Consider the following 16,539-nt stretch of genomic DNA (forward strand, 5'->3'; position numbering starts at 1 on the left):
ACTTCAAATACGTCTGACGTGGCAACAATTTTTCAAAGGCATGCAATAAAGTAACCGTTAGTCTGGAGTAAAGCCATTTACTCCTTAATAGAGCACGACAGGTTTCATGTGCTCCTCTGTACTTGTCCATATTCGCCATTTTCATCTAACTCCCACCGGCAAAGAGAGCTGCAATCAGATCCAGCGTGCAATCAGATCCGACAAACAACCAGTTTAGCTGTGATTTGAATTTCTAGCCCGCATTCGTCTAGCCGCGGTTACAATTTCCAACACTCCAGTGGAAGTTGGTTCGAGAACATCCCTCTTTCTCCATATCTACAGCGGCAGGTATGTTCCCTCGATTTACCATCAGTTGCAATTTAAATTCCTCCTCCTGCGTTGATCTCTCTTTCTAGTTCTCCACAGATTTATCAGCTGATTGTCTTCCATTCACACCTAATTTTGTGTTGGGTGTGTGTGAAGAGTAGAGATTTTTTTAGCTAGATTAATTTTTTCAGTTTTAATTGAACACGAATATGAATGGAATTGTGGAATAAAGCTGCTTTAGCGTTCCAAATTGGGAGGGAATGAGCATTAAAACAGTTTTTCTAATTGTGGATTGCTATCGGAATTTATATAATAGTAGTAAAATGCATATAGGGAATTTATTCCTTTTTGTGCCTTTTTTCTGATCATGGATGGACAAAATTAAATTGGGGAAAACAAAATTTGACCTGAATTTATTAGGAGGATAAGGATATTAGAAGTTAATTTTGCTTTGAACTATTTCACTTTGAAGTAGAATACAGATTATTGTTCTTCATCGCCCCTAAAAACAAAAAGAAATGTAGTAAAATTTATTCTTGAACGTAAATTAATGTTGGACATGAATTGTTTAATAAAGTTTTACTTGTATAGAATTTGGAAAAATTTCCCGCACTATATTTTTGTTTCTTGGTAATAGTAATGATTAATTGAGCAGAAATCATGAAGAAAAAATTGACGAATATATTGTTGTGTAGAAAAGGAACTATTTACCTCTCAATCTTTTAATAGAATCTTGATAGCAAGTAGATCTTTTAATGGAAATTATTTAACCAAACGATTTAAGTGGTTCACAGCAAATTCACTAGATAATGAAAAATGATGGCTTGCTTAAATTGGAGATAGTAATGATGATGGTGATATGGCCAGTTTCACCAACATTAGTTTTGTAGTAGAAAGTAGAAACTATAAAGAAACTGCCATGGAAAAAGCCAGATTATATATGTCATGTTGCTCATGTGGAAGGTTTTGATAAGGAAGTATGCCTTTTTGTTGGTGTCTTGTAGGGTGTAAAGGTAGTCTTTTCTTTATGAATGCATCTCCCATCTAATATAATAATCACAGATATTTACATGGATAACCATCTCTGAGAAAGTGCTTACCACAGCCTGCACAGTTCATGAATATATACTTGCATTAACTTTTTTGTCTGTTTTAAATCTCATTTGATGAGATCAGATACATGTCAAAGGGCAGAATTATTATCTTGTTCTTTGGAGTTAAAAACCTTTATTATTTGTGTCTAGTAATTTCCAGAATGGTCAGACGCAAGATTTATTTTGTTTCACACTGGAATTTGTGGCTAACATGCTGGGATTGTTTGGATGCAAACTCCCAGATGCTGTTTGGATGCATATTTTTTCTGATGACTAAATAATTTTACTGTCCAACTGCTACCATTACTTGGTTATGAGGCTGTTCTCTCTTCGGTTATGATCGCTGAGAAGAGGAAGAAGCCTTCTTGCGATTGTATGTCCTTCTTCCATGTGTATCTGTATTAGAAAGGAATTTTCGCAGCATATTAATTAAATCTTACTACTTATTGTTCGAATTTTGAAGGCTCACCTGTTAGCTGTTCATCCGATTGCTCCTCCCGTTCATCAACGGTCTCCAACAACTACATCGACTGCCTTTCCATCTGCGTTGAGGCAAGTGAATTCGTTGAGTTCCTTCTTGATCCGTTTTTGCTTTCTCTATTAATTGTCCATTTCTTTTTCCAAAGCACTTCAAACAATTTTTGTAATCTTCGTCCAGCGCTAATTGTTTTTTTCATCAAACTTAGCAAATGACTTCTAGGATTTAATGGACCGATGCAATGGCCAAAACTTTCCACACAGCCTATGTTAGCTTTAGGGAAAATAACTGGTTGGACAACAAGAAGTCGCTAGAGACAAACTACGACATATTGGCAGACCTTTTGGCGAGTAATGGCATAATGACTGTCACTGGCCAGCAATTGCATACCAGATTCTATCACATCAAGAAGAAATGGGACTTGTTCTGTAATCTGCATGGGATATCATCAAAATCAGAGACCGGGATTGGGTGGAGTGAGGACAGCTACTACTTCACTGCTGATGATAAACATTGGGTCAACTAGGTACAGGTATGGACTTGTCGCTGCCCTCACTTCTGTTAATTGATTTTCGGCAGCCACAGTTTGGATTTCTGCTATCTCTGAAGTGCCTTTTAATACTGCATTTTATATATGCCTTTTAAAACTTCTTAACTTTTATTGTTCCCTTTTTTCCTTTTCATTGTCCTCATTGAGTGCAGTAGCTTGTGTGGGATGCTTACATTTAAACTTGTATCTGCCCCATGATCCCACTAGAAAATTCAGTATTGTTCCCTTTTTTCCTTTTCATTGTCCTCATTGAGTGCAGTAGCTTGTGTGGGATGCTTACATTTAAACTTATATCTGCCTCATGATAAAGCTAGCTTGCACTTGTCCTACTAGAAAATTCAGCACTGCCCTTTGTTTCTTGACCTGATTTTGGTGACCACTTTATAGTTCACGTTACATAGGGGTATGGGCCGCAATGTCATTATGCCTCTAGGCTGTAAACTTTAGGAATCAATGCATGAAGTGGATGCAGTATGACGGGTATTTTACATACGTACAAGTTAAAAAACCGAATTACACCCGTTCACTGCAAGTATACAGATCAACTAGTAGTTTAGGGTATATATCGGGTCGATCCCACAGGGAAGAGTGAACAATTACCGGTATTATTAAAGCTTCTCTATTATTTAGACTATCAATGAATTATAACAAATTTAACCTACTAAAATTATACAAAATAACAAATAAAAGCTCCTTAGGTTGTGGTATCCCTAACTACTCATGCAAGTGCTATATTTAGATCATTGAGTACTACATCTAAGCTAATTATGGTGTAATTTCCTTAAACATGTGAAACCTACTTTCGTAGTGAATCAACTATACTCATAACTAATCCATACCTATTTTCATGGTTATGAAATTAGCTACAAGTTCATTTCTTCAATGAAATTACATGAAATGAATCACTAAAAACCACATAAGTGCACCTCTACTTTCGTGAGTGTACTCCCTATGTTTAGCACTTCTTGAACTAGTGTTAAATCTCAATTTTCATTGCAGAAACAACACCTTAGATAATCACAATTAATGGTACCAGATTAATCATGATTTAAGAAGCCAAAGTGCTAAATAACTTGCTCAAATCATAGCAATCAAATAACCAAATAATAAACACTAACAATCATAGAAAGTTCAACCAAACCCAAGGCTTAAACTTTAAAAATACATATTACACACGAAATCCAGAACTTGTATATTAACTAAACTTGGAATCAAATACAAAAGATAAAGAGTTTGGAAGGAATACAACCCTTGTCACATGAGCTTTCTTCCTTGCCTTCTTCATCCTCCATCTTCATCCTAATCTAGATAATAAACAAGAATGGTTGAACTATACTACTCTATACTAAGTTAAACTAATATTAGGAAGATGAAAGAGCTACATTTCTGCAGACTCCAAGTTTCTCCCGTATGTCTCTCTATCTCTTACTCTATCATCCCCCTCTTTTCATTTTGCAATGAATTTGGCTATTTAATGATGAAAGGTTGGTCAAGAAATGATGTTTTCAACTCCCTTTTACAGCTGGGAATGTTTCTCACATGTCTAGCATCCCATGTGAGTTGGTGGAGGTGAAATTGAGTTTTACGCGTATAAAGCAGCCTTTTCTGACCAGTGATCCGAGCTGCTACAGTGCCTCGGATCCGTATGGATCCGAGCTCGGATCCACTAACCCAGAAACAGCCGAGGGTTCGGATGAATAGTGGATCCGAGTGTGGATCACTTGCTCTGTTTTTGGCCCAATTTCAACCGATCTTTTCTTGATGTTAGAGGCTGAACCAGCTCATGTGTAAAACATGAAAGTTGTAGCCTTTTGAGTTATCTTTCCAATGCATCAAGAATCACCTCATTTGGATCTGTGTAGGCTGAGATATGACTGAAATACCCTTGTCTACTTATTGCCCTGTTTCAGCTTCGACCAACAGAAATTAGCTAATGTAATTCGGCTTTTTGATTTTTAAAACCTTCAAACTGGATTCGGATGTCTTCACCAAAGTTGTAGATCTATCTCTTATCTTCAAATGGGTTCAAGAATCATCCCAATCCGATCATTGTAACTCAAGTTATAGCCGAAATACGAAAATGTGTCAAAACTGTCAAAATACACAAAATCCAAGTAAAAAGTGATAAAAATCTCATTTAATCACTTAAAAGCATTTTTCACCAATTATAGCCAAAATGATTCATATTCTTCCAATAATATAACCAAAGTGACTAAAAATAATATAAAATGTCATACAATTATTACGTAAATTAGTCACTTATCACAGTAGTCCCTTTTGCATGCTATTTTATGCAAAATATTACTTGGATTCAAATTGAGAACTATTTAGGATGCTTCAAGTGCAATTAACGTATTTAAAGTTTTGCAATATATTTCTTCTCCTTCTTATCACTCCAAACAAGAGGAAAAATCAGGTGTTGTGAAAGAATGCTGTAGCCAGGACACTTTTTGACTTTTGGTCCCAAAATAAATCTTCTTACTTTAGTATTGCATCTAGCTCCTGCCGAGCTTGGTTCCTTCTCCAATATTTGTCTAGATAACTGTTTATGATCTAGGGCCTTCTATATTTTCCAAATTCTAGCCAACCACTTTTTCTTTCGGTGAAAAATATTCATAAGGAAATTTCTGTTCCAAGACTCATACTATTGAAATGCATCTCTACTGCTTCTAATATCTTCTATTTCAGTAGTTAAGTAGTAGTCAGAGCCTCTTTCCTTGGTGCTGACTTCAGATTTGCATTTCATTAGACTATTGCCTCGTACGCTGAATTCAAAAAAGAGAATTCATGCTACTGGTACGATCGGTTGACACCAATATTGCTTGGAAGACATGCAACAGGCAGCCGTGCCTAGTCTACAAGCAAGGTAGTTCCATCGGAACCACCTAGCCGTGAAAGAGACAACACTTATGCTAAAAGTTGGAAGGGAAAAGGTAAAGCCTCTAACTCGAGGGCTCCTACTCCGGCGAACATACCAGTCTAAGGGGATGACGATGACGTGTACTATGTTTCCCCAGTTCTTGGGGCAGTTGGAGGAAAACAATCAGCCTCAAGCCTAGGAACCAACGGTGAACCGGAGGGGACTAGAGGGTCAAAATCGACACGGTCATCTACTGGTCTCGAGGACGCTATAAGCAAGATTGGAAATTACTTCGATTTCGTACTTGATAACAGACGGAGTAGGATGGAGTTCGAGTCCCTCTACAATGTAATGCAGTGCCAAGATGTGATCAACACAATGGAGATTCCGGACCTTTGGAGAATACATGCTAACTGTCATTATGCCAATAGTGACAGAGAGGGTGAAAGGATTATTTTCCTTAGGGTTTTTGCAACAGACCACTACGGCTACATCCTTAAGTTGATGAAGGAGAAAGGCTTGGCTTAAGAACACGTTCTGTGGCATGCCAATTGTGGATTTTTTCTACTATTAAAGTACATTGTGGATGACTGTACTTCTAGAACGTGATTGACCATGGATTAGCTGTCTGTTTTTAATTCTTGTTAACAGGTTCCCACATCACAGGAGGTGGTTTCACAGATAATAATATACCACGAGTTTTTTCGAGAGGTCTTGGAGCCCAGATCCGTTTCACTTTGATCTACCAAAGGAAGGGGTTAAAGATGCTGTCGAGTGTACTTAATAAAGGGGATGTGACCATTTCTTATTCGAGTATTAAGAGCTAAGCAGCACAATAAATTTCCTTATGGACGAAATTAGGTGCCTTTATTTCTTTTTTTCAGCTCATCTCTGTTTATGACTTTTAGATCATGACAGTTTTTTAGCACTAATAATAAATGATTTAAAGAAAGTCTTTGATTGAACTTAATAGGTGTGTGGAGATTCCTCCACTAGTGTAAGGGAATGGCTTTGGTAGCTACTGCCAACTTGTAGCTAGGACTTGAAGCCGAAGGGACCAAAGTCACCAAACAACCAACCAGCCGTAGCTTTCTCATATCTATATCGATAATGGCAAACCATGGCATGAAGTGGTGGTCCGATGCACCAAACCTTATAACTCTCTACCAGTTTGACTTCCTCAAGCGGAAATGGACCTCCTCAGTTTGTTGGGTTATGTAATAGGTTTTAACATTTATCAATGTTTTAAAAGTATATAATTTTGATATGTAAATACGAATTTGTTTTAAATTAATGTAAAAGTCGCGATGATATCAAAATTCTGTACTCGCGATGAAATTTTCTCTAGTAATCTTCTATTTAAACACACTCCTTATACCCACAGGGAGGCTGTTCAAGTGTAAAATGTAATGCTTGAGCATGACAATAATGGCATACTTCTTCAAGAACTACAAAACGATGCTCAAATAATTAGTTCTATGGGGCCAGACTCCCTACCAAGCATGGTAGAGATAGGTTTTGTACGTTAGTGAGTTTTGCTTTTGCTGGCCAATAGAAGTCTGAAAAAGTAGAAATGCGATCAACTGTATGTTTCCACTTGCTATATTCAAGGACTTGTCATGTCTGCCGGTATGTACTAGCACCTACACAGCTACAGAGGCCATAAATTGCGAAAATGCATGTGCTAATCTGCATCCTAAGGCCTGTAGACCAAATATATCGTACCACCATAAAGTGAAAATTGCGGTGGAAGTTCTTATGGTAGTACGATAACCCCAATGCATCCTAATGCAGATCAGCTATCCACCCCCATAAATATATCGTACTACCATAAGAACTTCACTCCAATTCTCTACTCCACAAAGGAAGAACGAAAACCAGAGACAAAACACCAAGACGAATAGTCGGCCATTTCTCCTCCCAAAGTAGTGTTACAATTGATTATGTACGTGGTACCTGTGTGGGCAAAGAGTGTGGCAAACCGTAAACTACGTGGTGTGCCAGTGGAAGCGAGGTAAGTAGTAGCGGTCTCTTTGTAATATTGCAATCTAAATTCAATTTCTCTGGTTATTTAGTTCTTATATGGAAACCATTTGTAATCTCATTTAATGCATTATACATGTATCGTATAAAAGTCATTCATATTTTCATGTTCAAAGTGATATTTCATTTTGAGGTATTACGAATTAAAGTGAAAGTTAGAAGTTAAAGTGATATTCATATTGAGATATTTCTTTTTGAGGTAGTACGATTCAAACTTTTAATTGGGTTGTCTTTTGCATGTTCAATCTAAAGTAGTAATAAATTCTAATAACTTTCACAGAAGAGAAAAGGAAAAAAAAGAACTCTCATCATTTGCTCATTAAAGGATTGATTTATCTTTTCTGAATGGAATTTTTCCATTTGGCTATACGTTTGTACCCACTTGGTTGGAAAATGAAGAAGCATGATATAGCATTAGACTAGAAATCTTTTAAGAATTAACTAGAAGTAAAATTGAGAAGATGAACTGATGTCATCACGGGCTCCATATTGCTTACGTGCTGAAATGGAGTACTATGTCATCCTGCTGAAATTTTAACAATCTGACTTGAAATAACTCATCCCCTGCCCCTCTCCCAACATAAATTTTATAAAATTCTCTAGTCTCTATTGTCCCGTGCACAATTTAATACAATTATAGAGTTGTTTTTAAAAAATTTTGGATGTACTTAAATTTAGTTAAGAGGTTATTTCGAGAACAAATTCTTCTTAAATCAGTTTCTAAACTTAAGGAGAAAGAAAGAGCCTTCCGCGCATAGATTATTTGAGTAATTATATAGAACAATTACTGGCCCACTTTTTAAATTTGAATATTATTTCAAATTTAATTGAAAGAATTTCACTTCAAATGTTAATCAGAATATGACCTTTTTGAAAGCTAATTAATAATCTTAGAAAAAGAAAAATTTTTCTTTGGTGAGGTTGGTAGGAAAGGATTGTCACAGTAATGAATTATCATCCTTGTGATATAAAAGTCATATTGCTAACGTATCTTTAATTCCATAAAGCTACTCTCGTTTTCATAATTGGTGTGAAAGGATGATGAAAACTCTGATGGGACATATGTGTACAATTTCATACTTTAAGTTAAAGACATTTTATGTCTAGTATATACATTTTATATATGTATACAAACACGTATATAAATAAATTTATGAAATTAGATATACACACATGAACACCGTTATGTAAAAATATATACAGATATATACTCAGTTATCATGGTTTGAAACAACCGCCGTGGTGCTAGGGGATGCAATTCGGACCGTATGAGGCAAGATAAGGAAGATGAGGTCTTACTTCTTATGAGTGTCTCGTTAATGTTAATGCATCCATCTCTTGCACACGTAACCAACAATCAACCACTTCCGCAACATGATGGCTCATTCACCGATAGACAGTGGGTGGAGCGATTACTCTATGGTCATCATAGACGATCAATAGACAACATACGTATCACGGTTGATAATTTCTTGCAACTGTCTGATATCCTTGTCCAGAGATAGTACGTTTCACACAACTACCAACAGCGTGTGTCCATACAGGAGGCGCTAGCTATGACTTTAATGTTGGTGAGCCACAAGCATACGTACCGTGTGTTGGAGACTATTTTTTATCGATCCATCGAGACGATTAACTGAAATATAAAAAAGGTGCTCCGAGGCCTGTGTCTATTTGCAGCTGAAATAATACGACCGGGTGACCAGACTGCAGTTTATCCACGAATTGCAAACTCAACTAATTTTTATCCATGGTTCAAGATAATGTGTAAAGAGGAGTGTTTTTTGGCTCGATGTAGTAAGTTAATTCAAAACAGATGATTATATGTTTTGCATGAATATTATTATGCCGTAGGAGCGATGGATGGCACCCACATCCATGCTTGTCCTCCGACAGGCGAGCACATGACATATACAAACCGGCACAGGTTTCAATCATAGAATGTTCTGGCAGTGTGTGACCATGACATGCGCTTCATCTACGTATATGCTAGATGGGAGGGAAATGCACATGATGCGTGAGTATTAGAGTCAGCATTAGCATATCCGTCGGATTTTTCACTGCCGCAACCTGGTAAATGATGGTCCCAATTTTTCAAGTCAATAAATGTCATGCTTTAAATGCTAAACTCCTGCTTTTTATCACGTTTATTAATTGTACCAACTTTTTCAATTAGGCTAATACTACTTAGTTGATGCAGCATATAGGAATGTTCCTGGCTTCATGCCCCGGTATAAGAACGTGGGCTCCGAATCTCCGGCAAAGATCTTGTTCAATACTCGACATTCGCAGCTTCGCAGTGTCATTGTGCGCACATTCGGTATACTGAAGAAAAGATTCAAATTTTTAAAGGGTCCGGTGGATAATTTCTACATGAGTACTCAAATAACTATAGTCATTATTTGCTGTGCATTGTACAACTTTTTAAGGATGCACCAACCGGAAGATGCTCATTTTCAACGGTTCGAATCAGAAGACGTGTACTTAAATGAAGAGCCAGAAGTAGACGGGCCAGTACCTCAGTCATTCGCATTGAACGTATCTCCTGCAGAGCTGGCGGAATGGAAGGCTAAACGAAACTACATAGCGACTCAAATGTGGGCGACGACGCCATTAGGCGTTCAGCGAATTAACCGATTTGTAATTATCTGTAAAAGGACAATCCATGTTTGGAGTGTACTTAAAATGACTTTTTGTTCCAACTTCTAAATTAATCTGTACGGTCTATGTATTAAGTATGCATTGGTTTAGCCTAAACTTACTACAAAGTCAAAATTTTCGAAATCAAAGTCAACTGATTGCATTCAATAATGAGCACCTGTCCAAACGCTAATTTACACGATTTATTTACTATCCAAACGCCTTTTCAAATTTACGCAATCTTAAATAGTAAGGTAAAAATAATTCCAAATAATCTACTGTCCAAACACTTCCTATGTCAGCTAGGAGCAGAGGGCATCATATCGCCGAGTTGCTGCTGTCTTTCAGATGGACTCCTAGTTTCTTAATGAGCAGTGAAATAAAAAATATTACTCATGGAAATAAATTCTTTTTTTTTTTTTATAATTCGCCTGTCAAAGTAGTTCATTACAACTGGAGTATATGCATACCGATAAAACATCATACATTAGAAATGTGCAAGTTTACGAGTTGGCAAATTTTTGGTTATCTGCTAAAATATCAGTCAAAGAAGTCAGTAAGGGATGACAGAGATTCATCATCCTCCTGATTCCTTGGCCCAAAGCCTCATCATTTCACGAGAGAACCAGCCAACATAATTAGAAACCTTTGCACCCTTTGATTTGTTGGGGAAATTATGTATGATCAAATGAACAAAGATTTCACAACACTGCGAGAATCAGGCAATCTTAACTTGCAAGTTATGAAAAGAGAGAGCCTGCTTCAATGTTCTTTCAGGCATTTGCTCACACCTAGAATATTGTGGTTATTCATGATTAACCACGATGTATATACATGTTAAGACAGTTCCAACTTACAATATCGCCTCCAGTAAACGAAGCCAATTTTTAACCCGTAAGATTTACAAATGCACCTTCCTCTTCCGACTTTCGATCAAGTAAACCACAGCCTGACAAGAAGCACAAGCCCATTATTAGGCGCAATGCTTCAGACTCATATTGTAATGCGACAAACCTAGGCAAACACGAAACCCAGATCAGAACAGGGAACACCACGTCAAAATACTATCATCACAAAATTGTTACAGCCACTCCTTGGGGTTGATACATGCATCCAATAGTTTCCATTCTTCACTCCCCTCTTCTGGTTTCTGCAATCCAGAAAACAATAATGTCATTCTGAAGCCATTTCACCTCTTTCATTGCAGCTTTTAGGCACGCCACTGGCAGTGGCTAATACTAGATAGAAATCTTACGCATCACAGAATCATCAGGCAACTGAAATATGTCTCACATGTTCTCACCCAGCATCTATACAATTTAATCAGACAGACTCGTGTGCCTAATCAATGTCTAAGAAACTTGATAGAAATACTTTTTGTTTTAAAACTCTGTGTTATCTATACCACCAACAGACAGGCAAAAAGTGAAAGTAGAATAAAAGGTTACATGGTCATATTCCCAACGAGCAGATAGCGGAAGGGAAACAAGAATACTCTCGATTCTGCCTCCTGTCTTGAGACCAAATGTTGTTCCACGGTCATAAACCTTCAATGTTTAGGCCCAAAAGAAGAAAAATTAGAAGAGTTGCCAGGCTATGCATTTCTATAACAAAGGGGCTCCGATATCATACCAGGTTGAATTCTACATAGCGCCCCCTTCGTAGTTGTTGCCATGCTTTGTTTCTTTCTGTGTATGGTGTATCCTTCCTCTTCTCTATTATTGGTATATATGCAGGGATCACAGAATTTGCACACTCTGCAATTTGATAATAATAATAAAAAAAAGGCAGATTCAAGTTCACTTTAAACACCGAAGAAACTTTTAATGGGTCACAGTATTTCTCTACTGTGCTAATCTAAGGTTCTTCGGTATCTTTTCTTTTGGTACAATACAAACATCTACCACGTTTAAAAGTTGAGAAAGTATTTTTGCTAAAGCATACTGCTGAAAAGTGACCGGCTAAAATGCTCCTACTCTGGTTGATAAGTCCAGTTGCTAGGTGAATATGATGGTTAGCAAAATACATATTCAGCTCTTACGAACAAAGGGAACCACTAAGATTTTTGGAGAAGTTGGGGATCTAATGCCTCAGAGAGATATACCAACTTTAGCAGTGTAGAAGCTCCATTATATATCACAAAGACAGGAAATGTGATATGGCACAATGTTAACAATTCCTTACAATTACTACAAGTATGAATTACCAGTAGCAATGAGCTCCTTTTGTAAAGTGCTCTTGTATTATCAAGTTTAAATCAATACAAATGTTATCATTTTGACAAAAAAAAAAAAAATGAATTACCAGTAGCAAAAGAAAGAAGCATCTCTTGATCATAATCATTCAAATCATCAAAAAATATGCCGCCAAGTCCTCGCCTCTCTCCACGATGCTGCATTTAAAAGGACAATGAAAAACATCAAAGAATGAAACGCTTCTTAATCACTATGTATGTTAAGTATCCACATAACCCAAAGAACAAAATAAAAGTTAAAAGCAGCAACTTATTTCCAGTTTCTGATTATAAACAGAGACAAAATCCCTGTGTGGTAGCTATTTCCCTTCAAATTACTCTCAATGCATAAAGAACTGAAGCTACATGAATATAAGGAATTAAAAGAAAGAATCTGTCAATGTCAGATTGTTAGCACAAAAACCAAGTGTGTTGTAAGAAAAGAAATTTCTTTGCCCAACAGTAAGACAGAAAATGAAGAAAAGTAAGCATACAGGATTAGATATTCTTTTCATCAACTTTCTCATCTATAAGTCTGAGCACACATAAGTCTATCCTCTCCTGCCTATTTTTCCCTCTTGCCCTCTCAGATAAATTGCATCGATAAAATACATCAACCCTGATTCATAATGGAACTAAGGGAGGGACTCAACTATGGCATCAGAATAAGATAACTTTTGGACTTCAGACTAACAGATTTCCTACATATAAACTCCAAATTAGTAGCTGGAAATTTTGAGGAACTCTGGTTGTTTTGGAAACAAAATGATGCAGAAAGATAAAATGCATCTGAACTAACCACATTTCAGTCTCTTAGATGCTGGTTTCCCTAACAGGTAAAAAACCAGACTAGTCAATCCAAAATGTTCCTTGTTGTAAATGCGTACCTTAATATAGAAATAGTCGTCACACCATTTCTTGAATCGAGGATAGAAGCTAGGGTCAAACTTGTCGCATGCACTTTTTTGGACCTGCAAACAAAGACCAGCATGAAGAACTCTGGTAGTGAACTAGAAATTCATGAAGAAGGAAATGATAAGATGAATGAAGTGTTTTCATTAGAAGGGAAGTTAGAGAAACAATATTTGAAATCTCACAATCTAACCTGCAAAAATCTTTGTTACAGCAGAATAATGTATCCCAGATGATGACAGCAGTAAATCAGAAGTTCAGATACCGGCCAAAACTTATCGATACAGAACCTGTTGACCTGGACTATACTGACTGAATTTGTTTTGTAAATTTCCTTTTCCAAAAAATTTTAAATTAGATATCACTGGATAACCTTTGTATGTTTAAAAATTTGGCTTTCTATGAAAGTAGTGAAAGCCAGAATCTTGTTTTGATACTTTATTTGTATTAAATCTTCTAAGATCATTTTGCCTTTTACTGATTCATCAAATATATATCTTGAGCCAGCTCCCGAGCTGACCGAAAGATGATGATTTCAAGCATGTAACCAAGACTTGTGACATCTTTGGAAGCAAGTTGCACCAGATAAAAGTGAACCATCACATATTCGAATTTATATCCTTGAGACAGATAATTTTACATGTATCAATAAAGAAAGTGCTCTTAATATTATTTTTAAGTGTACTGCATAACAACGAATAAGCTTACCGAATGGAAATGTTTAACATCCTCCTCAAAAATGTAAGCAGGCGTAAAATCTGTACCACCACCAAACCACCACTGCCTAGGAGCTCCTGGAGCATCTGCATATAACGTAAACCCAGGTAATGATTATATAGCATGTTTCATAGCTTTTCACTTAATAATAATAATAGAGCAACAAAGACAAAGATGAAATCTTGATAAAGACACCATAAAAAATGCAATTCTGATCGAAGGGTTCTGACATGACCAATATTGTATAGAAAGCCAGATACAAACATAGAAATTCTGATGCTGACCCAATATATCATATTTACAAGATTTTGCACACATTCCAATTCCTCAATCAAAAAATTTGCAACTGCAACTCCAACAACTCCCAAGTGAGCTTTTCATCCAACTCAAATCATGGAGTAGAAAACAGTTTTCTATAATGGAGATTAGACATATCGGGAAATAGTTATTAACAGTTTTAAAATAACTCATAGACCATGATGAGGAATGGAGGAAACTTTAGGGGAAAAATTCCTGAGAGAGACAACAATATGTTGCTTTGCATTGCCATGTGGGTTTTACAACAAGTTTATTTTGCACTCGAAGCATATCGCAGACAAGCCAGAAGACATTTTACAGGAATCATATCGAGTACAAAATCTTCATCATAGGTGATTTTTGTAAACACATCCATTGTTAATACATCCTACCAATCTTATACTACACAAAGAAGTTGATTCCTTTGAATATGTAGATTTTCCAATTTTGCTTCACAATTATGTAAATCTTAGGCAGTGGAGCATCATCAGTTTTTACAGGAATCACATCACCTCGGAAAGATCCTTTCTCATACTGAGTACTTTAATTGAACCTCAACAAACAGGAACATGCAGCTTTAATAATCGAAAGCGATCAGTGAAGGATATGCGGAAAGAATTTAGCAGTATTAAAAACATTACAAAAATTTCTTACTTTTGTGGTTTCATTAAACTAGACAGTAAACCTGCAAGTATCAGGATTCCGTTCACTGATTTCAATTTGACATGCAAAACAATGTTTTAACAATCATTCTTGAAATCTTCAGCATTCACAAGAAGCATATGAACAAGAAGCACAAATTACTACCTTTGGGAGCATCAGTCTCAAAGTACCGATAATTGAAATGTAAAGTCGGTGCAAAGGGGTTGTGTGGATGCAGAACCTGCAGTACAAAAAATGTAAAACAATCAAGAAATGGCCTTTTCAGAAGGAACAAAAGTTCAACCTATATGTGCTTAACAATACACTCCCCGTCTAAACAATCAAATAAAACATGCGGGCATACTTTTCTAGCTTCATCAAAATGATAATCATAGCTGCTCAGCTATAATTTACAAAATGTTGCCCATCTCTTATTAAAATACTATAACTTTACCCTCTTCTTAGGATTTTCATCCCACAAGCACGATGCCCCGAGTATTACGGGCTTACCATACATACACAAACCCAACGAGAGCACAAATTCGGAAGCATTTCCTCATCCGGCTAAAACCAGTTGCAAAAGATGTTGATCGCACTTTTAGCTCAAGAGTATTGCAGCTTTGCAGCTATATAAGCAAACACTACAATTCTCTCAAAGCAGCCCACCAGCACAAGCTAATTCTAAAGTCGTCCATTAAGCCACAATTCTTGTACCTCCAACAATGACAGTTCATTCCAATCAACCATAGAGCAATAATTACCCGTAAAATTGTGCTACCAAAGAAAGAAAACGAAAAGCTGTAAAATTGGGATTACCGAGCTAATGCCAGCGGCGAAAAAGGGAATTGGCCCGGGCTTAATGTCACCATTATCTGAAGATGGCTTTGCGGCCCGATAAGCTTCAGGCGGCATAACACCATAAACCACGGAGACATTGACCCCAGCCTTTTCCCAAACGGCGCCGTCCTGCAAAACCCTACTGATGCCGCCACCACCGCCGGGCCTGGACCAGACATCCTCCTTGAACTTGCTGCCATTATCCACGGCCTCAATTGCGGCGCAAACGCTGTCCTGGGCGTCCCTAATCATCTTCTCAAACCTGGCCCTGACTGAGCCGGCAGAATCAGAAGAGGAGGAGGAGAAGGCCGCAGCCTCATCGGATTCGCGGAGGAAGGTGTGGGGACGGTGGGTTTCTAAGGTTTCTTTCTCTATCATGGGGGAGGGGGAGGAGGATGAGGAGGCGGCTCGGGGAACGCCGAGAGAAATGTGAGATGTTGCGGAGTGGAGAAATGAAGGGAAGTTTCTTGCTGGGATGCTGGATTTTTTGACAGGGAAAAGGAGGGGCGCAGAACAAGCAGCAGCAGAAGAAGAAGAAGAAGAAGAAGAAGAAGGGGAAATGGAGAGTTTTGGAGCACTCAGCAACATTGCTGCTGAGGAGGGATATTGTGGGTTTGATTTGCTGCTAGAAAAGTAGGAGTAGTACGAAAGTAGTCAGTTATATATGCAATGGCGAAGATGATAAGGAAAGGGGAAATCTGGGAAATCAGATGACGAGACGATTGGTGGATTTGTGATTTGTCAAATGTTCAGAAACGGAGGAGAGGACCCATTGGATAGGTTTTGACAGTTTCGGACTTCATATTGCCCACCCCATTGGATTGGTTTTGCTTTCATTGACCATCAACCACGCCTACAGACTAACTAATCGCTGGAAGTCATCGGATAGTAGTCCGTGGTTTTTTTTGGTGTCTGTGGACTGTGCGCGGC

General features: G+C 37.4%; 1 protein-coding gene and 1 long non-coding RNA gene across 6 annotated transcripts; one reads left to right on the top strand and one right to left on the bottom strand.

The window, feature by feature from the left end:
- Window positions 1–42: 42 nt before the first annotated feature.
- On the top strand, window positions 43–6,635 carry LOC140014381 (uncharacterized). 4 transcript variants are annotated; one of them, XR_011821157.1, is made up of 6 exons: window positions 44–327; window positions 1,643–1,773; window positions 1,864–1,952; window positions 2,087–2,410; window positions 5,178–6,149; window positions 6,262–6,635. It is a non-coding gene; the product is annotated as an uncharacterized lncRNA (long non-coding RNA). The 4 variants fall into 4 exon arrangements; XR_011821156.1 differs by having other exon boundaries at window positions 43–327; window positions 1,864–2,410; XR_011821155.1 differs by having other exon boundaries at window positions 45–1,773.
- Window positions 6,636–10,689: 4,054 nt separating this feature from the next.
- On the bottom strand, window positions 10,690–16,501 carry LOC113710382 (coproporphyrinogen-III oxidase 1, chloroplastic-like). 2 transcript variants are annotated; one of them, XM_027233352.2, is made up of 9 exons: window positions 15,589–16,501; window positions 14,938–15,013; window positions 13,825–13,919; window positions 13,092–13,175; window positions 12,276–12,363; window positions 11,604–11,728; window positions 11,420–11,518; window positions 11,027–11,121; window positions 10,690–10,920 (listed from the first exon to the last, which is right to left on the bottom strand). In XM_027233352.2, the coding sequence occupies exons 1-8, from the start codon at window positions 16,195–16,197 to the stop codon at window positions 11,053–11,055; spliced, it is 1,245 nt and encodes a 414-aa protein (XP_027089153.1). In that variant the 5' UTR covers window positions 16,198–16,501; the 3' UTR covers window positions 10,690–10,920; window positions 11,027–11,052. The 2 variants fall into 2 exon arrangements, with proteins under 2 accessions (XP_027089153.1, XP_071920938.1); XM_072064837.1 differs by having other exon boundaries at window positions 10,690–11,121; window positions 15,589–16,497.
- Window positions 16,502–16,539: the final 38 nt, after the last annotated feature.

The sequence above is a fragment of the Coffea arabica genome, chromosome 9c (genome assembly GCF_036785885.1).
Source record: "Coffea arabica cultivar ET-39 chromosome 9c, Coffea Arabica ET-39 HiFi, whole genome shotgun sequence".
Lineage (NCBI taxonomy): Eukaryota > Viridiplantae > Streptophyta > Magnoliopsida > Gentianales > Rubiaceae > Coffea > Coffea arabica.